Consider the following 21,937-nt stretch of genomic DNA (forward strand, 5'->3'; position numbering starts at 1 on the left):
GGCAGTGAAAATACTTTGTATGATATTATTATGGTAGATACATGTCATTAGATGTTTGTCCAAATCCATAGAATGTGCAACACCAAGAGTGAACCCTCGTGTGAACTATGGAGCTTGGATGATAATCATGTTTCAGCATAGGTGCATTATTTAAGTGTGTTTTCTCAACAAAAATTTTAAATGTTGGCATAATTCTGACTTTAATATATTTTTTTAAGATTTTATTTATCTATTTGTGAGAGACAGAGAGAGAGAGGCAGAGACACAGGCAGAGGGAGAAGCAGGCTCCATGCAGGGAGCCTGATGTGGGACTTGATCCGGGACCCTGGGATCACGCGCCAGGCCGAAGGCAGGCACTAAACCACTGAGCCACCCAGGGATCCCCCTGACTTTAATATTTTATTAAACACAGGATCAAAACACTTCATGTGGTCAGTTACCTGAGGTAACTTGTCTGAGTCAAAAGTGGGGTGAACATGGAGAGATAGAACTGGCAAGACCAAGTTGTCTTTTGTTGTTGTTGTTTTTAAAGATTTTATTGGGCAGCCCCGGTGGCGCAGCGGTTTGGTGCCGCCTGCAGCCTGGGGTGTGATCCTGGAGACCCGGGATGGAGTCCCACATCGGGCTCCCTGTGTGGAGCCTGCTTCTCCCTCTGCCTGTGTCTCTGCCTCTCTCTCTCTGTGTCTATGACTAAATAAATAAAATCTTTAAAAAAAAAAAAAGATTTTATTTATTCATGAGAGATACAGAGAGAGAGAGAGAGAAGCAGAGACACAGACAGAGGGAGAAGCAGGCTCCATGTAGAGAGCCCCATGTGGGACTCTATCCCCAGTCTCCAGGATCAGGCCCTGGGCTGAAAGTGGTGCTAAACCGCTGAGCCACCTGGGCTGCCCCCAAGTTATATTTTGGATGATACCTATATAAATTCATCCTGTGATTGAGTTTTAGATGAATGTATTAGGTAGGTAATGCTGAAGTACCACATAAACCCCTAAATTTCAGTGTTTTAGCACTATATGTATATTCGCCCATATAACAATGTTGAGTGGGTATTCATATTTGAGGGGGGCAGCAGTCCTCCGTGTGTTTTTCCATAACCCAGATTCTTCCACCATATGCCTTATGATCCCCAAGAACCCTCACCCTCTGCATCTAGTCAGCAGAAGGGGAAGGAAGGTATATGGAGAAATGCATGGGGGGGGGGGGGTGGCGGTTCAAAGACCTGTGTGGAATAGCACACATTCCTTCCACTCCTCTTTCACGGGCAAGAACCATGTCATGTGGCCACATCTAACTCAAGGGAGGCTGGGAAATGTAGTCCGGCTTTGTGCCCAAAGAATGAGAGAATGGGTTTTAATGGACAACTGGAATTTTCTGCAACATGACTTGGCGTTACTGTGTTCCTTAAGTCTTTCATGGTTATCTACTGTATGCCAAGTACCATGCTCAGACCCGGAAGAGAGAAGACACCTGATTCAGAAGAGTCTTGGTCTGGGAGAGACCTGGTCTAAGAGATGGGGATACAATGTGGTATGAAGTACCTGCCATGTAAAGAGAGAAAAAAAAAAAAAAGATGAAAGTACTCTGAAAGTTTAGTGAATTATTCTAGTTTGAGAAGCTCCCTGAAGATGGTAACATTTGGCTGCACATTCAAAAACAGACAAAATTTGGTTGATGAAGTAAAATGGTAGTGGGAACTCTAGAAGTTTTGGTACGCTAGTAGGTGGCATGAAGGCATGATGCCAGGATGATGGGAGTGAGCACGTGTGACATGTTTACGGAAAACAGTACTTCCTATAATGTGGTTACTACCAAGATACTATATACAGGAAACAGTACTTCTGTAACTTGGTTACCACCAAGAAGGAGAGCAGATTCGGCTAGAGTTGTCCCCAAGATCGCTCCTTATTCACAGGCATTCATTTCACTTCGATGTAATAAATCTTGGAAGAGTTCCCTGAGCCCTTGTAGGACCTAGTCTTGTATGCTATAGGGTAAAGAAAAGAGTTTGGGGTGACTCCAAAGGAGTCATAATCCCACTCATCTTGGTACTGTTTAGAGTCTATTTCAGATGAGTTTTGTACTTCAAAGAGTTTTGACCTCAAAACCAAAGAAAGATCCATGTGTTATTCACCTAGTAGGCTGGACTCAGGTGAGACTTTGAAATGTTTGCTCTTTGTACCAGTTCATTGTCATTGAGTTCTGCATGTTCGTGTTTGTGAGAGACGAGCTGGATGTGTTTGAAGGGGAGCTGGAGTACTACATCGCCTCCATGAACCAGACGGGGACCCTGACCCCAGTCATCCTGCGGGTGAAAGAGCTGATGAGCGTCAGCAAAGGTAACACCGTCCTGCCACCTTTGCTGGGAAGGTGTGGGAAACTGAGAGATAGTGGCAGGTGCACACCTGGGATAATGATTGCTCTAGGATTGCTATTACCTGCACAAGGTGACTGGTTTTGGAGAAAAGTGGGTTACAACTGATAACATGCCTCTCTGGGTGATTAGAAGGCCAATGGGGTCAGGATCTAGGCCATTTTGTGAAAACCTGTTTGGAGCTGAGTTGAACAGGCCCTGAGAATTTTCCCATTTTACATAGCCCGTTTTGTTTTGATGCCAGTGGAAACAAACTGAAATCATCATATCTTTTTCACTTTGGAAAAAATAAAACAGCAAGTCTTGGCTTTTCTTTAGGATTACATGAAAAATTTATATATGTTGTTCAAATTTAATTTCTGCTTAGTTCACACTGCTGTAACAAATTGCCATAGACCAGGTAGTAGAAACAGCAAACACTTATTTGCCAGTTCAGGAGACTGGAGAGTTCCAGGTGCCAGCAGACCTGGTGTCTGTTCAGAGCCCGCTTCCTGATTTCTCTTTGTATCCTCAATGCTAGAGAGTCGGGAGAGGAAGTAGGCTGGCTCCTGTCTCTTCTTCTAAGGGCAGTACTCCCAAAAGCCACATCTCTAAATACCATCATACTGGGGGTTAGGGGTTGGGTTTTTTTTTTTTTAATATTTTATTTATTTATATATTTATTTATTTATTTATTTATTTATGAAAGAGAGAGAGAGGCAGAGACACAGGCAGAGGGAAAAGCAGGCTTCTTGCAGGGAGCCCGACGTGGGACTCGATCTCTGGACCCCGGGATCATGCCCCGAGCCAAAGGCAGACGCTCAACTGCTGAGCCACCCAGGCGTCCCTGAGGTTAGGGTTTTGACATATGAATCTGTCCATAGTGGTCACTTTACCTTAAAATAGCAGCTTTCTTTGAAAACAATATTGTAATTCTATGTCCATTGCCTATGGAGGGAGGAGAGTTCTTCCCTCTTTCCTGCTGAGAAAGGCCCTGGACAAGATGTCAGGTAAGCTCTGTGTCATTACAAGTCATTATTCTCTTGGCCTTGACTTCCTTATCTTTAAATGGGAGCTTGAAACAGGGTGCTAAGTGGTTCCCAAAAGCCACTGACAATTAGTTAATGGCTATAAATTTCTAAATGTTCCTTAAGCCATGAAACAGGTGTTGCAAATGATATTTTTACTTAAGATTCATAATCTGGTGGAATATTACAACCAGAAGGAAATAGATCTGTGAATTATTTGAGGGAAGTTCTCTTTCTTGCATGTGACATGGAAAGTTACTTTTACATGAGCGCTGGGGCAGGGACCACTTTTTTCCATACCACCATACTTTATTGTTGCCCTTGAACATTTGTATTCATCTTTTTATTTTTTATTTATTTATTTTTTGTATTCATCTTTTAAAAAATGATTTTATTATTTATTTGACACACACACACACACGCATACAGAGCAGCAGCATAGGGAGTGGCAGGGAGAAGGAGAAGACTCCCCGCTGAGCAGGGAGCCTGATGTGGGGCTCCATCCCAGAATCTTGGGATCAGGACCTGAGCCAAAGGCAGATGCTTAACCAACTGAGCCATCCAGGTGCTCCATTTGTATCCATCTTTTTTTTTTTTAATTTAAAGATTTTATTTATTTATTCATGAGAGACACAGAGAAAGACAGAGACATAGGCAGAGGGAGAAGCAGGCTCCCTACAGGAAGCCCAGTGAGGGACTTGATCCTAGGACCCTGGGGATCACAATCTGAGGGGAAGACAGGCGCTCAAGCACTGAGCCACCCAGGTGCCCTGTATCGATCTTTAATGCAGGTTAATACTCAGAGCGATGAGTCCCTGAGTACACCATGCAGCACACGTGGTCTAATCTTTAAGTTTAGTCATACAATTTTTAAGTCATAGTTTTTTTAAAATTTCATTCCCCTTCCCCCCTCTTCTGGCAAGTTTTTTTTTTTTTTTCTGGCAAGTTTTTAATGACAACCTCAGGTACTTGCTCTGGGTGAACTGGAGTAAATATGTCACTATATTCCCTCATGTTGTACGCCCTCTTTCATGTATTTCTCACATGTTTAGTTAATTTGAGAATCAATGCATGAAAAGAAAGAAAATTTTCATAGAATGAAATTTTTTTTATTCTATCTTCATCTTTTTCAGCTTTAAAGCAGCTGTCCTCTGACCAAGAGAGACTTTTAAGCTGAAAATGCTTCATCTTTGGGTAGATAAAAGCATTAAATTAAAGGTGTGCATTGAGTCATGCCCTTGCTGCTGGCTGGAGCAAGTCTGCACTCATTCTGCTTGTGGCAAGACTCCTCCCATCCTTTCTTCAAGGATCCATGTGCCCCACAGGGGTGAGCTTATGGTGGTTTACCTGCACCCTTTGTGTTGGTTGAAATTTGGGATATAGCAATTGTGTAATCCTGGTGATGCTGGGGGAGAGACACATTTAAAACTTAAAAGAAATAGAGATCAGCTTTCTTTTTCTTTCTTTTTAAGACAACTTTTCAAAGATATAATTCACATACCTTGCAATTCATCCATTGAACTCCCAAGTACAATTCTGTGGTTTTAGTATATTCTCAACTACCACCATTGTGTGACCATCACCACCATCACATTTAGAACATGTCATCACCCTGTAAAGAAATCATGGCCATTTGTAATCACTCCCCATTTCCCTTCAACATTCTCAGCCCTAGATCACTACTCTTTTCTGACTCAATGATTTGGCTCTTCTGGACTTCTTACATAAATGGAATCACACGATATGTGGTCTTTTTTGATTGACTTCTCCCACATAGCAAATGTCTACAAAGTCCATCTATGTCATAGCATGTGACTGAACTCTGTTTTTTTTTTATTGCTGGAATTGATTCTGTTGTATGAATATATCACATTGTATTTATCCGTTCATCTGTTGATGGAAATCTGAGTTGTTTCAACTTTCTGGCTATTATGAGTAATCCTGCTATGAACATTCACCTCCAAATTTTTCACATATTCTCATATATCTTGGGTGTATATCTAGGAGTGGAATTCTGAATCATATGACAACTATGTTTAACCTCTCAGGGAATTGGCAGACTGTTTCCAAAAGCAGCTGCATCACTTTGTGTTCCCACCAGCAATGTATCAGGGGTCCGGTTTCTCCATATCTTTACCAACATGATATGTCTTTTTTTTTTTTTTGATAGCCATCTAGTAAGTGTGAAATGGCATTTTATTGTGGTTTTGATTTTCATTTCTAAGTGATATCTAGATGTTGAAAATCTTTTCATGTCTTTATTGGCCAATTGTACATCATCTGTGAGTAGTATCTTTGGAGATTCTTTGCCTATTTCTAAATTGAATTCTTGGGCAGCCCGGGTGGCTCAGCGGTTTAGCGCCGCTTTCAGCCCAGGGCCTGATCCTGGAGACCCATGGATCGAGTCCCATGTCAAGCTCCCTGCGTGGAGCCTGCTTCTCCCTCTGCCTGTGTCTCTGCCTCTCTCTCTCTCTCTCTGTGTGTCTCTCATGAATAAATAAAATAAAATAAAATAAAATAAAATAAAATAAAATAAAATAAAATAAATTGAATTCTTTATTGATTATTGAGCTATAAGAATCCCTTAAGAGATATAATTTCCAGGTATTTTCTCCCATTCTGTAGGTTGCTTTTTTACTTTTTTGATGGTGCCCTTTGAAATGTAGATGTTTTTAACTTTGATGGAGTTCAGTATATTCATTTTTCTTTTATACGTGTGTGTATCTAAGGAAATGTTGCCTAACGTGAGGTCACAAAAATTTATTCTATTTTCTTCTGAGACTTTTATAATTTTAGCTTTTACATTTGAACCTATAATCCACTTTGAGTTAATTTTTGTATATGCTGTGAGGTAAGATTCTAACTTCATTGTTTTGCATGTGAGTATCAGTGACCCAGTGCCGTTTGTTGAAAAGCATATTTTTTCTTCATTGAATTGTCTTTTTTATCCTTGTTGAAAATATTTGATGATGTGAGCTTACTTCTGAATTCTTATTACATTGATCCTACACATCTATCTATTCTTTTTTTTCTTATTATCAATCATGATTTTTTTTCGTTTTTTTAATAATAAATTTATTTTTTATTGGTGTTCAATTTGCCAACTTACAGAATAACACCCAGTGCTCATCCCGTCAAGAGCCCCCCTCAGTGCCCGTCACGCATTCACCCCCACCCCCAGCCCTCCTCCCTTTCCACCACCCCTAGTTCGTTTCCCAGAGTTAGGAGTCTTTATGTTCTGTCTCCCTTTCTGATATTTCCCACACACTTCTTCTCCCTTCCCTTATATTCTTATGGCAGTACCACACTATCTTCATTACTGTAGCTTCGTAGTAAATTTGAAATCAAGAGGTTGAGTCCTGCAATTTTCTTCTTCCTTTTCAAGATTGGCAATACCTATTCTGGATCCCTTCATTTTTATATGAATCTTAGGATTAGCTTGTCAATCTATGCAAAAATGGCATTGGAATTTTGATAGGTATTGGGTTGAATCTTTGGATCAATTTAGAGAATATTGCCATGTTAGCGAACATCCTATACATGAATATGGCATGTCTTTCCATTAATCTCCATCTTCTTTAATTTCTTTCAACAGTCTTTCATAGTTTTCAGTGTACAAGTGTATATTTCTTAAGTTTGTTCTTAAATATTTCTTTTTGATACTAATGCAAACGTAATTTTTTTCTTCATGTTCAGATTGTTCATTGCTAGCATACAGAAATACAGTTGATTTTCATATATTTGCCTTGTAACCTGCAACATTGCTGAACTCATTTGTTAATGAGTTTATTTCTTGGGACTTTTTAAACATAAGAACCCTGGTGAACAGAGATAGTTTTATTTCCTCCTTTACAGCCTGGCCGCATTTTCTTGCCTAATTTCCCCAACTAGACCCTCCAGTACACTGTTGGATAGAATTGGTGAGAGTGGATATTGATTTTCTTGTGTCCGAACGTGGGGGGAATGCAGTCAGTCTTTTCTTGTTTAGTATGATGTTAGTTGTGGATTTTTTGCAGATACTTTTTAATCAAGTTGAGGAAGTTCTCTTCTGTTTCTACACTATGGGGTGTTTTTAATTATGAAGAGGTGTTGGATTTTTAAGAAATGTTTCTTGTGGACCTACTAATAAACAGCTTGTCCAGAAGCTTTTATACCTACATATCATCTCCCTCGCCTGTTTCTCCATCCTTTTCTCACAAGCACACAGGATCACGTGAAAGCAAACCAGATACAGCATATTAAAAACTTGCCAAAAGAGGGTTGAAAGAATAGTCAAGACCTCTTGATTCGAGTTATCCTTGTATGTGGTTGCTCTTTACTGGGGGGGCAAATAGAAGTCAACTATTAATGGTTTTACGAGGACAGAAGGTAACTATGATGTGTATATTCCCTAATTTTCTCTTCCCATTACTCACTCTAGATGGAAAATATTAATACCAAAGGAGAGGCATGTGCAAGAAGTGAAGTATAGTGAGGGTGTGTGTGTCTGAAATGAAACAGAAATATAAACAAAACTTTATTTACACAAGAAATGTGGGTAAAAAAGAAAGAAAGTAAAATGTATTTACCCAGCCCTTTCTGATATGAGCATCTGCCTTTTTTTTTTTTTAAGATTTTATTTATTTATTCATGACAGATACACAGAGGGGAGAAAGAGAGGCAGAGACACAGGCAGAGGGAGAAGCAGGCTCCATGCAGGGAGCTCGACATGGGACTCGATCCTGGGTCTCCAGGATCTGGCCCTGGGCTGAAGGCGGAGCTAAACTTCTGAGCCACCCAGGCTGCCCGAGCATCTGCATTTTGAAAATAAATTTCTGACTCATCTTCTCAGGCCTGTCCTGTGACTTTTTCTATTTCAGGAGTCTGGCTGGTGACCATCTTGCCCGCCTCTTTCACATGCGTCAGCTATCTGTTCCACATATTGGCCTGTTACAGGTAGGAGGGCCCTGGGAGTCATTTGTGTGTCTTCAGCCAGAATTTTCTAAAAATTCCTGAGCAGTGACAGCAGTGCCCAAATTGGAACCAGAAATATATATGTGGCCCAGGAACAGCCACATCTATTGGTAGTAGGACAGAAAACCCCAAACCAAAACACTGCTGATTTGAACTTCTACTATAAACTTGACATTGTGCTTAGACTCTTGATTTTAAGGGGCTTCTGGGTGGCATGGTTGGTTAAGCAGCCACCTCTTGGTTTCAGCTCAGGTCACAATCTCAGGGTCCTGGCATTGAGCCCTGCATCACATCTGGCTTCCCACTCAGAGGGGCATCTGCTTCTCTCCTTCTCCCTCTCCCTCTGCTCCTTCCCTAGTGAGCATGCTCTCTTTTTCTCTCTCAAATTAATCAATCAATCAATCAATCAATCTTTAAAAAAGATAATCTTTTGATTTTCACCATAACCCTGAGAGGTAATTTTGTCTCTGTTTTTTCAGCTGAAAAGATTGAGACTCAACAAAATAACTCACCTAAGCCATTAGCAGCTGGCCATGTCTTCTGCCCTGAGAGGCCTTATTGCTTCTTGTACACTAAGCATCTCTTTTGAGTGTCAGACCTGCTCTGGTCTCCAGGACTAACCACACTGAGTTCCCAGCAGGTACATCTGGCTCAAGGGAGCATCAAAGGAGAGCAGGTCAAGGACACCAGGTGCATCAGTCTCTAGAAGAGCAGAGCAGGAGGAGGGGATGGCCTTCAATATGAAGTGAGCATTTCATGCAGATAGTTGAATTTTAGGTAACTGCCCTCTTCTCTCTCTCTATCTCCCTTTCCCTCTCCCTCCCCCCCCCTCGTCTGTTCCTCCCTTGTCCCCCCTAAGTCTCTAGCTCACATGCAGTCACAGAAAGCCTAGGGCCAACTCCTACCCTTCCAAAGTATCCTGCCTCACATCCTTACTATCTGGCTGCCCAAGGATGGATCTTTTGCAGTAAGGACTCTCCTGGCACGAAGAGGCCCCAGCTCTCCATAACAGCCCTAGCTTGCTGCCTCTCTCTGCTTTCTTCTCCCCGGACCCCAGGGGTGGACCGGACACTGGCGCTCCCCCCTGCCCTGCCTCATGTGAGGATATCCCTACTCCTTCCTTCATTGGCCTGACAGTGCCTGGGAGATTATCAGTGAGACATTGGACCACAACCAGTCACAACCACCTTTTAGAGCTGGCTGCACTGACATGGATGGAGGGCACAGGGAAGAGAAGGTACCTGTAGCAGGGAAGCCTTATTCTTGCCCAGGCTGGCCCCTCCCTCCCATACCTGTCACTGAGGACTGATGATCCTTGCCCTGTTGGCTTTACAGGACCATGGGACAAAGGAAAGAGTGGATAAGAAAAACCTACAGCTGGACAGCACTAGTACTGTGCCAGTATTTTTATTTTTCTTAGAATTATTCCAACCTATACGCAGTCTCTTTTTATTTTTTTAAAGATTTTATTTATTTGTTCATGAGAGACACAGAAAGAGAGAGGTAGAGACATAGGCAGAGGGAAAAGCAGGCCCCCTGCAGGGAGCCCGAGCCGGGTCTCGATTCCAGGTCTCTAGGATCACCCCCTGAGCCAAAGGCAGATGCTCAACCACTGAGCCATCCAGGTATCCCTGCAGTCTCTTTTTAAAAAATGTTATAAAAATATTTAGTGTAAAATTTTTCTCTCAGTCAGACCCCAATTTGTTGCCTTAGTGCTAAACATTATTCATTTTCTGCATCCTTCCAAAAATTTTCTGTACATCATGCAAATATATCTGTATGTTTGTATTCCTGGTGGCATACTCCACTCCAGTCCTGCTGAGCTGAAACATAATGAAAACCATAGATGCAATTTTGGATTTTCTAATAGACATTTGTAAAAAGTGAAAAAGGGGTGAAGATAATTTAATAATATATTTTAGTTAATCCAACATAGCCCCAAACCATCATTTCATCATGTAATAAGTATACAAACTATTTATGAGATATTCATATCCTTCATTTCATACTAAGTCTTCCCAATGTAGTGGTCATAAAATTGCAAAACATCCTGGAAAATGCTAGATATAGGATGTTAGGGAAAAAAGCAGCACACAGATGTGAACGTGGACCATGAACATAGCCATCACCAACCTAATCTTTACACAAGGGGCCAGGCCGAGACTAGCACAGGGGAAGGCATGTGGAGGCTTGCAGGGGTGCTGGGAGTATGAGGGGCTCTGGTACCTTTTTCAGTTTCCTTTATGTTGTTATAAGGTGGATTTATCATTAAAAATGGTTTTCCATTATTACCTGTTTTGAAATATTATTACATAAGTAATACATATTCATCACAGAAAAAAAGAAAATATAGCAAATTGAAGAAAATAAAAGCCACATATAGAGTCTCAATGATCACATTCAGTCATCATGAAGACTGGGTAACTACATATTATTTTTACAAAATATGTTAAGATTTTTAAATCATCAGGGAAATGCGTGGCCATGTTAAGACCACAATGAGGCATCACCTCACATCTGTTAGAATGGCTAGTATCCGAACCACAAGAAGTAACAAGCATTGGCAAGAATGTGGAGAAAAAGGAGTAAGCCCTGCTGGTGGGGATATATATTGGTGCAGCCACTGTGGGAAATGGTCTGGAGGTTCCTCAAAAAAAATAAAAATAAAAATAGAACTACCAGATGGTCTAGCAATTTCATTTCTGGGTATTGATCGGAGGAAAACAAAAAACACTATTTCGAAAAGATATTTGCACCCATCCATGTTTACTACCATGTTATTTACAATATTCAAGATATGGAAACAACTTAAGTGTCCATTGAGGGATGAATAGGCTAAAGGATGTCACACACACACACACACACACACACACACACACACACACAGAGTGGAATACTATTCAGACATAAAAATGAATGAAATCTTGCCTTTTGCAGAACATGGATGGACCTTAAAAGGCATTATACTTCATGAAGAAAATTAGACAGAGAAAGACAAATACTGTATGATCTTACTTACATGTGGAATCTAAAAAAATAAAAAAAAACAAGCTCACAGGTAAAAAGAACAGATTTGAGGTTGTGAGAGGTGGAGGTGGCAGGTGGGTGTAGGTGAAGGAAGCCAAAAGGTATAAGCTTCCAGTTATAAAATAAATGTCATGGGATGTCATATTCAGCATGGTGACTATAGATAATAGTACTGTACCACATATTTGAAAGTTACTGATGTAGCTCTTAACAGCTCCCCTCACAAGAAAAACAAACTTGTAACTATGCGAGGTGATGGATGGTAAGTAGACTCATTGTGGTGACCATTTTGCAATATACACAAATATAAAATCATTATGTTGTACATCTGAAACTTTATGTATTATATCAACTATATCTCAATTTAAAAAGTACTTTAAAATATTTTTAAGACTCATGAGAACTGTCTCACGAGCTGTGGTCAATACAGGGAAGCCGAGCTGGCCACCATCTCCTTCCACAGGCTTTTCTGTTTACATCTGTTGAGTCCTAAGTACATAAGGAGCCATGGTTATGAACAACACTAATTTCCTACTTTTTCTCTAGAAAGCACATGAAGAGGTTGTGGGCAGGAAATAAACACTTTCTTCCTTCGAAGTTCCATAATCCTTCCTCAGCAGAGAGTGTGGTAAGTCCTCAGAGGCCTCTCTCTGCTCTGAAACTAAGTGATCGGCCGAGTCCTGCTCTCCTGCTTCTGGGACAGGAGCAGCATCCTGGGGTAGGGAGAGCCCTGGACTGGGAGTCCAGAGGCCTCATTTCTAGTCTGTTCTGCTGATGGGTGACTCAGGATAGTCACTATCCCCATCTGGCCCTTGGTTTCCTCATCTGTAAAATGAAGACCATCATGACACCTGAACCTCAGATGAGGCAGGGATGTGGGACCCGTGTGTTACAGGTGATCAGTGTTTTCTTCCTTCTGAAACCCCTTTTTCTTTTTAAATCTCAGGTGGCCATTGCAAGATACTCTGGCTGGCAAATAGCCTATATTCTGTGGGGTAAGTGCCATCATGTTACCTATTCAACTCAGCACCCATTCCACAGGCACCTGCAGAGTCCTGGCTGCGTGTAGTAAGAAGAGAAGTGAGGAAGAAGCAGCCCTTGTTCTTCCTCCTTCTGGAATGAGAGAGAATCCCACTCTCACATAGCTATCATTACCTCCTGCCCTAAGTCCATGGGCTGGAAATGCTAAAGGCAGTGGTGATATAGAGAAGGAGGTGACTCTCCATATCCAGGACAGGACACAAATGCTTTCTAGTGGACTTGACATTTGAATGGCATCTGGCAGGAGGTGCAGAGAAGGTCAGCAGGAAGACAGCAATGCCAAGCAGAAGAAACAGCATAAATGAAAATGCCAGACCTTTGGTGGGAAGAGGTTAGAGGGGGAACTTCAGGGAGGGGCATGTATGACAGGTCAAAAAGGGCCTCGAATGACCGTGGGTTCCCTTGGCCCACAGGCTACCTCATCATCCACGTGGTACAGAGCCTATGCGGCATGCTGATCATGTACGGCCTGGTGTTGCCTATCATCCACAACCAGGGCCTGGAGATGCTCCAAGGACTGGGCATTGGGACGTAAGTGCTGGGTGGGTTCCCTGTCAACTCCCAGGGTCTAGGAGTTGGTGGACCCTTGAAGCTCCTGTTCAGATTGATCCTTCCCTGTTGGGTTCTCACCAATTCCTGGACCCTTGCTCTCAACTCTGACCCAAGGATGGGCCAGACTAGCAACTCATCACAATGGGCACCATACAGTCGACACTGTTCACTGGGGCACTCACAATTGTGTCGGGGGGCGGATAGGCATATGTCCATTTTATAGCTGGGAAGATTGAAGTTCAGGGAGGTGACCTGAGAGTCACAGCAGTGTAGTGGAAGAAGAGAGGGAATCTGAGCTTAGGTTCTAGATCAGCTGTGTGACCTTGGGTAAATTGCTTCTCTGAGCCTCAGTTTACCCAGATAGAAGATAAAAGTGAAGGCTGACTTTTCAGTAAAAGACAGAATTACTGAGAATTCACTATGCATCTTTTCTCTTAAGAACCCTTTGAAGGTTAGATCTCATGTTAACACCCATTTTTCAGACAAAGAAAGAGAGGCACAGAAGGCTAACTGATTTGTCCAAGGAGGGGAAGAGGCAGGGTTGGGAGCTAGCAATCTGAAGCCAAGGCCCCACTTAACTGCCATCCCACACTGCTGCTCAGGGAATGCAAATACAGGATGTGGCCCTCTCTGGGAACTCCCTGATCTGAGCTTCTTGGTTCCATTCTCCTCTAGAGCCACGTGGGAGGCTGGGCAGAGCCTGTCCGTCCATTCTCAGGGCCTTCATGAACTCTTTAAAAAACTCCATGCTTTTCTTTGATTTCCATGCTGTTAAACATGCATCTCAGCTGCCACTCGTGGACAAAAGGACTTAATTAAATCCTGGAGTTCTGGTCTGGAGCCAAGACCTGACTGTGTGGCTTTGAGAAAGTCATCTCCCCTTCATGAGCCTCATCTCCCCTTCATGAGCCTCAATTATTTTTCTTTTTCTTCTCCTCCTTCTTCTTCTTCTTCTTCTTCTTCTTCTTCTTCTTCTTCTTCTTCTTCTTCTTCTTCTTCCTCTTCTTTTCTTCTTCTTCTTCCTCCTCCTCTTCTTTCTTTCTTTCTTTCTTTCTTCTTTCTTTCTTTCTTTTTCTTTCTTTCTTTCTTTCTTTCTTTCTTTCTTTCTTTCTTTCTTTCTTCTCTTCTTCTTCTTCTTCTTCTTCTTCTTCTTCTTCTTCTTCTGCTTTTTCTTCTTCTTCTTCTTCTTTGATTTTATTTATTTATTAAAGAGAGAGAGAGAGTGCACAAGCAAGGGGGAAGGACAGAGGGAGAAAGAGAAACAGACTTCCCACTGAACAGGGAGCCCAATGTGGAACTCCATCCCAGGACCTGGGATCATGACCTCAGCCAAAGGCAAATGGTTAACCAACTGAGCCACCCAGGCACCCAAGCCTCAATTTTCTCAACAATAGGTGGGAAAATACTTTGGAGGCCTACAGCACAGACCTGAGCTACTTTTGTTCCCAGTGGACTGTCCCATCTCTGTCCTATCACTGGCCATTGGAGCAGTGCTTGGACAAGGCCACCTGAGGACGGTCTTTGCCCTGTGTTGCAGCCTCACCATATCCATCGTCTTGGGTATCATGATCCTGCAGGTGTGGATCGCCTCCAGCTTCTTCCTGCAGCCAAAGATGAGTGCGGCTGACAAGCAGAAGCCCTTGGCACTCGACAACCGGTGAGGGCAAAGGAAGGAATGGGGATTGGAGGCTTTGGCTTCAGCAGTCTCTAGTTCCTTCCTCTTCACCTTTGGCAGAATCCTGGGTAGTCTGTACCCTCTCTGACAGGGTGAGGGGCCATGCTTTGAGAGTGGGCTCTGAAACCCAACTCCTGGGTCCAAATCCTGGCTGCACCCCTTATGAGCTATGAGATCCTAGGTGACCATTCCAAATACTCATCAAGTGCAATTTGCTCCTTTTACAAATAATTGTGCACCTCAAAGAGGTATCCTGAGAATGAAATGTGTTTAAGTATGAACTTAGAACAACAGTGCCTGGCCCATGGGGACCCTTTGTGATTCACTCATTCAAAGTCCAGGCACTAAGGATACAGAGATATCCCCATATGACCCTCTTGAGGAAGCTCTTGGGCCACAGGAGCCAGTAGACACAGATGTGGGGACAGTAGACTCCAGAGGGGGTGAAAGCCTCACAAGAGTGACCCGGGTACTGGAGAAAGAGAGGCAGGAATGGTTCATTCAGCTGCACATGGAATGTTGGAGCTGTAGTCCATAGGGTGGTGGGGTTCCTACAGGTGGCTCTGAGGAGAGGGTGTGGCTGGCAGCCCTCACTCTGCATATGCAGGCAGGCAGCCTCAAAGGGCAAGGCAGATGGAGAGAACAGTGATAATCCAATATGGTGACCATGCACTGGCCTTGGATGAAGAGGGGCAGAGAGAGTGCACAAAGGGATGACCCCAAAAATGGCCCCTCTCAGAAGTGGCCCAGAAAACCAGGATGCTGAGTTCAGGCTTCATCCCCTAGGCAACAGGAAACCACATGATCCAGTGGTCATTCAGGAAATTCCATTTGGAGGACTTGGAGCAGTTCCAGCTGGGGCAGGTCATTGTTACTACAGACGGTGGGAGAGCCACAACCTCTGCTGTAACCACGATGTCAGCTACGGCCACATGAGATTTCTTTCTTGTACAGGAAACCTCAAAACCCAAAGAGCCCATGAAATATGACAGCCACTACTGACATTGACCCTGCAATGGGCTCAGTGCCTTCTATGATGTATTGGGCCAGTGCCCATACCAGTGCTGTGTGGCAGGGACAATCAAGATCACATAGCTAGGAGATGGGAGCTGCAGGATTTGACCATAGGCCTGGAGCCCTGAGCCAGCCTGCCTAGCCACCTCCTCATACTGAAAGGGTGCAGCCCCTCTGTCTCCTTCTGTTTGCAGGAGAGTGTTCCATAACTTCAACTACTTTCTGTTCTTCTACAACGTGCTGCTGGGACTGGGCGCCTGCCTCTCCAGGCTGCTCATCAGCTGCATCCTGGGCACGTGGCTGATCGCGCGTATCGACAGGACCATCATGCAGAATGGCTATGAGGGGGCAGACATGGGTAAGTGGCTGGTCCCCCAGTGGCCGCTCATTGAGTCAGGGTGAGGTGCGGGGGGTAGGAGGTGGGGGGCTGCTGGTCTTGCAGCTTTATGGAAGCTGCCTGCAGGTTGGGTACCAGAGGCCTGGCCTTCACACTCTTCATTCTGCTCAGAGCTCTGCTTCTCATGGAAGTTGTAACACTGAGCAGAAAAAAACATTCGGCCTAATGGTCAAAAGAGAATTCAGGCTAGTAAATGGCTGCGTATTTGAAGGCCTCTGAGGAATCATGGAGAGCAGCAAGAAGTACTAGAATTCCATCTCAACAGTTAGAAAGTAATTGTTTTATGAATGCACAGCTCTGAAAATTTTGAGAAAGAACATATCTCAGAATTACTGGTGTCATTAGTTGGAAATTTAGTTAAGAAAATGGTCTGTTCAGTTGAAAGATTCCAAAATCAAGCCACTTCTACAGAGCAAAAAATCATTTTTGTTTTATATCTGACCTGTGTCCATTCATTCACTCATCCATTCATTGTGTGACTGGAAGCCTCTGCGTATTGGCCACAGCACTCCTCCTGATTTCAGCCGCAAGCTCCCCATAAAATGGATAGATTAGAATGCTATCGTAAGAACCCTTAAGAGCTTAAGAGCTCTTTATACCTAATTTTCTAGATTCTCAGTGAAAACATGGGCACCGTTTAGGAACAAGGTGACACTGCAATTCTGTTATCGAAAGCACAGGTGTCGAGCATCCTGGGACACAGGGCATACTGCACGGCCTGACTCGCCTTCTGCATTTCAGGATTCAATGCCTGGATCGGCATGCTCTATGTGGATCATTATCATACCAACCCTGTGCTCGTCAGCTTTTGTAACATCTTGATCATAGGGCACAGGGAGAGGAGGCTGCAGCGAGCCATCAAATACTGGTACCTAAATCAGTCAGCAGGTAAGGCTCCTGTTCGAACCTATGCTGGGGCTGGATGGTAGGAAACAAGTACCCTAAGGTTTCTCTGGGATCCCGGAGATGTCCCAGCTTCCCCCTTCCCTGCCTACCTTCCTCCATACTCCATGCCCTGGGGAACCTTCTACCTAGGAGAACAGGATGCACAGCTTGCAGCCACCCTGAGGCCTAGTGTTTCCGTCCTTCTAAGTGGATTCTTGTTCCCAGAAATGAGCTCTAGTTCTGCTGAGTCCTCCAGTCCATTTGTTTGAGATCCCACCTATATCCCAGACTTCAGGCCAGATGCCCTCCAAGATGGGGCTCAGTTCTGCTGGTCACCATCCCCTGCCCCTTCAAGGGTCTCTACTGTCTACTCCACCCCTCCCATCCCTATTACTCTGCTCTGCCTCCTGCTGGGAAACCCACCAATTGTCTCATGAGTATTAGTCTGGACTATGTTCCTCACTGTTCCCAACTGCAGATATCCGGTTCTGGGACAAACTCACAACCCTCCAGCCATCTTCACGTCTTGGTCCTGCTCCTTCTCTGGTACCTCACACCTAACAGTCAGCTTCCCCTAGAGCTTCTGAGAAGGACAGAGACAAGCTGACCCATCTCCCAAGTCTGTCTGCTCTGGTTCACTCCTAGGTCCCCGAATCTCAACCAGGTCCAGGACGCGGTGGCTCCTGCTGCAGACCCTGGTCAACAACCCCAGACTAGTCATGCTCAGAAAATCAAGACCAGGTCACGGCTCTCGGGAGTTTACCCAGATTCTGTTGACATGCTGACGGTAACCTCCAGCATTGCTGCAAGGCCATTCCAGGATGACTGCCCCACGACAAGGCCCAGGCTACCCAGCCTCTGTCCCCTGCAATGTTGATGGGATGCAGTCACTGTCCACTGTCCACAGCACCGGACACTCATGGGATGGCACCAGGGCTGAATTGAACCATGAAGTCTCAGGTCTAATAATCCACTCCCTTAGTAAAAAGATCGAGAACTAAAGAGAATTTCTGTTGAACAATCTTTTCTCAATAATGGTTTCCCCTATCTATGGTTAGGAGGCAGTGTTGGGGAGTTCTATGTGGGCAAACAGCTTAGACCACAGGATAGAACTTTGTATCACTGAAGAAGTTGGTAAAATGTCTACACCAGGAGAGCTTAACTGTTTGACACAGTTTTTCTCTGGAAGAAAATATGGCCTTAATCCAACAGCATTCTCACTGCTTCCCCCCTCCCAGGCCTTCTGGTAATAGGAGAGAAGGAACTCCATGTCCCCAGCCTCTGATCTGATAGGGTCAGCAGGCACACAGTAGGCTGTCCCTATCATGGCCACTGGGATGAGGAACAGATCAGAACTGATCTGGCCTTGGTCACAAAATAGATCTACAGATCTGACAAGGAGGGGCTCCCCTGGGAAAGCTGCCTATCTGCGGAGGCAGAGATGTGAGTGGGCTGGCATTTTAGTTGGGGGCAAAGGTGTGGGAGCAGGAGAGCCCCAGGCATGTTTGAGGAGGGGAGGCCTCTGGTATTCGCAGCGCAGGGCATCGGGGCCTGGTTAGATCACCTGGGGAGGCCCAGATGCCAGGCTGGGAAGCCTGGACATTTCTCTTTGTACAGCAGGCCCAGTACTGTACCCTGAGTCTTTGCACCCATGCATAATGTCTCTGATGGCTCAGGACTCATGCAGAGTGACCAAGGCCATCATGAAGCCTATGCAAATGCCAAGAGGACCTACCAATGGGCGAGGGAGGTCCCCATCCATCTCACCAGTCCCAGAGCCATTGAAATCCAGTAATCATTACTGAGCACTTACTGTAAACTTAGTCCTGTTGCTAGATGCGTTTGCCAGACTTCTTTTAATTTAACCTTCACAAGCTCTAAACTCTGTCATTCTGCTTTAGAAACTGAGACAACTGGGGTGAGATTGTTGGGATCCCTCACCACCACTTTTAGCTATGTGACGCCGACTATATGACTTTGCCTTTCTGTGCTGCTTTTTCCTTATGAATACACAGGGCAATGCTTGTAACACTCCAAATTATTTTGAGGATAAAATGAGTTAATACCCACAGACACTCCTTTTTTTTTTTGTAGTGATCTTTATTTCTTTTTTTTTTGTATATTTTTTATTGGAGTTTGATTTGCCAGCATATAGCACAACACCCAGTGCTCATCCCGTCAAGTGCCCCCCTCAGTGCCCATCGCCCAGTCACCCCATCCCCCTGCTCACCTTCCTATCCACTACCCCTTGTCCGTTTCCCAGAGTTAGGAGTCTCTCATGTTCCCCACAGACACTCCTAAGCTAGTTCCTGCTACATCCTACACTCAATAAATATCGGTTATTGTTATTTGCAATGTTAATACTTCGTGGTGATGTGATTAATGTCTGTTTACCTCTTACGACGCTCTCAGCTGGGAGAAAAGAGTCTCCCCTGAGGTAGCTGCTACCCAAAGTACTGTGAGTTTTCCTCAGGACCTCTGCCCACCAGCCTTACTTGCTTCTAGACCTACTAGTAGACTTAGCCCCAGAAGTCATCTTGGCCAGCAAGGGAGAGTATGGGGGTCTGCCCATGGCCAAGCATATGGACCCTAAGCCTGGCAATTCAGAAGTCATTTGTGATCTATCAGGTGCCAACCAGGGAAGAGTGGCCTCTATATACCTGACAGGCTGGAGCCTCTAGGGAATGTCTTAAAAAGAATGATATAAGGAGGTGCAGAAATGCTGGAAATCCTAATGCATAGGTAGTGCAAATGTTTATGGAATGAGGCTCAGCTTTTGGCTTGAAAGGGACCTCACAAATCTTTGCCCTAGACATGATGCAAGCGGGGAAAGGAGCATGGAGGTCATGGGCAAAGCTCCCAGGAGGATTCTAATGTAAGTCAGGAGGAAACACGGAGTCCCTAGGTGGGGGGACTGAGACTGAAAAGTCCTGAGACTTAGTCCACTTGTGAATTATCTTCCTCTGGTCTTGTCCTTTCCACGTGCAAGGTTTGATTTCTTCACGTTTTTTCCTCTACTTCGTGCTGATGCAACTCCAGAGACCGACCTAGAAGACAAGTTCCTAAGGTTTGGCCAAGGGACGGCTCAGTGGTTAAACCTGATGGCTCAGTGGTTAAACCTAAGGTTTGGCCAAAAGAAACCTCAACAAGAGAAGCAGAAGATGTTTCCTCTTCCTTTAAAGCTGTGGAAAGCCCCCCGGGGTGGGGGGCCAGGCAGAGCGGGCCTGGAGAGTGTTATTTGTAGCCACTCAGATTTCCCTCGTTGCTATGCCTGTGAACTCTGAACCCCAGGAGCTCTGAGGGGCTGTCTCTGCTCCTGGCCCAGGTTGGTGATAGGCCATGTCCTCTGAGGAAGGAGGGCTTGGGGGGTCTCCTCCACTAGTGAGGGAGGGGCCCGGCCTGCTTCCTTTCTCCCGCATACAATAAGCTGGTGACCCTGCAGGATTTCTTGGTTCAAGAAGGATGTGAAAGTCTGTATCTCATTTAAATTAGCATTGGAAGTGAAAGAACTAAACCTTAATTCTCAGGCTGTTAAAAAAAAAAAAAAAAAGGATTTTAATATATTAGTATTCAAACCCAGCGTTTACTATTTGCAACAAATAGATGTACCACACTAGGTAAACAGGCTTTGGGGAAGAGCAAGCAGGGTCACCTTCTCTTATCTTGGCCTTCAGAGGAGTCAGAAAAGGCTCAATGTTCTCCTGCACCTCAGACGGGGTAGCTGACCCGGTGCACTCTGAGGGTCCCGGCTGCTGGGGAACTCGGGAGTGTGGTCTGCCTCTGGGCTCTGCTGGGGACTTGGTGGCTGGCTAGAAGAGAGGGGTTACCTTGGGGGGCCTCCCCCAGGGTCATGGCCCACCCTGCCCACCCTGCCCTCATGGCACTGTGCTCCAAACACTGTGCTGAGTGCTTGGTCAGTCAACAGTACCCCATTTGTCCCTGCCACATGAGTGATCAATTAGCATCACCTACTTCACAGACGAGGAAGCTGAGTCCCAGAAACCTAGGATGAATCGCCCCAGGCACAGGACCGGTCAGTAGTGGAGCTGGGATCTCACTGCCCATTAACCACGTCTCATCTGAAGTTTTACCTTCAGCCCCCAGGGTCCAGCTACTGTCAAGCCTGGATGCTCCCTCAGGCCTGAGCTTATTGGTAGCCAGTTTTTTTTAGCCTTGAGTGTTCTGCTGGCCAAAGAGGACTGGAGTTGCCCTGGCAGGACAAGCTATAGCTATGGGACAGAGTGGCACCGATGAGGCTACCAGGAGCCACATGTCAGGTGTCCCTCCTGGTGCCTGCTCAGCAGCTGGAGTCCAGGTGCCCCAGCGCTCACCATGCAATAAGGTCTGGGCTCAGCAAGGGAGTCATGGCCAAAGGCTCTCTGGAACCAGCCACCAGGGACAGTCTGTACCCACTATTGCTCAACTCCCGCCTGGTCTCACCTCTAATCTCCCTGAATGGCTCCATATCCTGGAACCCAGCCTCAAACTGCTCCCTGGGCTCAAGGTCATAATGATTTGCAGCCCTATGGAGCAGCTGGATCTTCCTCATTACTTGGTATTCCTGGGGTCAGAGGGAAGGACAGATGAAGACAGGGCATGGGTAGGGGGTGCTATAGGGGCATTGTGGGGGTGAGGAGAGAGGCAGGGGGGCAGTCTTGGGTCTTCTTTGTACACTGGAAACGCTCTAATTCTATCCAGGTCCTACCTATTTTCAGAGATGAGTGTAAATAGTCCCTCCTTAGGAAGTTGGACATACCCCACCCACCAAATTGATGGGTCTCCCACTTCTCTGTTATCAAACTCCCAGGGAGTGTCCTGCTTCCTCCACCCCCTGGCATGCTCCCCCCTCAGTGAGTGCCACAGATGTTCACCTTTTTTCCTTTTCTGGAGGATGGTCGGAGTCCCCTGGGAGGCAAACAGCCAAGGCCCATTAGAAAGAGCCCCTAGGGCCACCTGGGTGGCGCAATGGTTGAGTGTCTGCCTTCAGCTTAAGTTGTGATCTCAGGGTCCTG

General features: G+C 45.0%; 1 protein-coding gene across 1 annotated transcript in view; it reads left to right on the forward strand.

The window, feature by feature from the left end:
• The window catches only part of LOC112650020 (stimulated by retinoic acid gene 6 protein-like), a 50,379-nt gene extending 31,093 nt beyond the window's left edge, over positions 1 to 19,286 (forward strand). Inside the window, exons 10-18 of the mRNA XM_035697084.2 lie at positions 2,186 to 2,339; positions 8,241 to 8,316; positions 11,908 to 11,989; positions 12,308 to 12,356; positions 12,816 to 12,933; positions 14,492 to 14,611; positions 15,838 to 16,001; positions 16,782 to 16,928; positions 17,571 to 19,286. Of these exons, the coding sequence (XP_035552977.1) occupies positions 2,186 to 2,339; positions 8,241 to 8,316; positions 11,908 to 11,989; positions 12,308 to 12,356; positions 12,816 to 12,933; positions 14,492 to 14,611; positions 15,838 to 16,001; positions 16,782 to 16,928; positions 17,571 to 17,710 (1,050 nt within the window). The 3' untranslated portion in view covers positions 17,711 to 19,286. The remainder of the gene's footprint in view (positions 1 to 2,185; positions 2,340 to 8,240; positions 8,317 to 11,907; positions 11,990 to 12,307; positions 12,357 to 12,815; positions 12,934 to 14,491; positions 14,612 to 15,837; positions 16,002 to 16,781; positions 16,929 to 17,570) is intronic.
• The last annotated feature ends 2,651 nt before the right edge of the window (positions 19,287 to 21,937 follow it).

Source organism: Canis lupus, chromosome 11, assembly GCF_003254725.2.
Source record: "Canis lupus dingo isolate Sandy chromosome 11, ASM325472v2, whole genome shotgun sequence".
Lineage (NCBI taxonomy): Eukaryota > Metazoa > Chordata > Mammalia > Carnivora > Canidae > Canis > Canis lupus.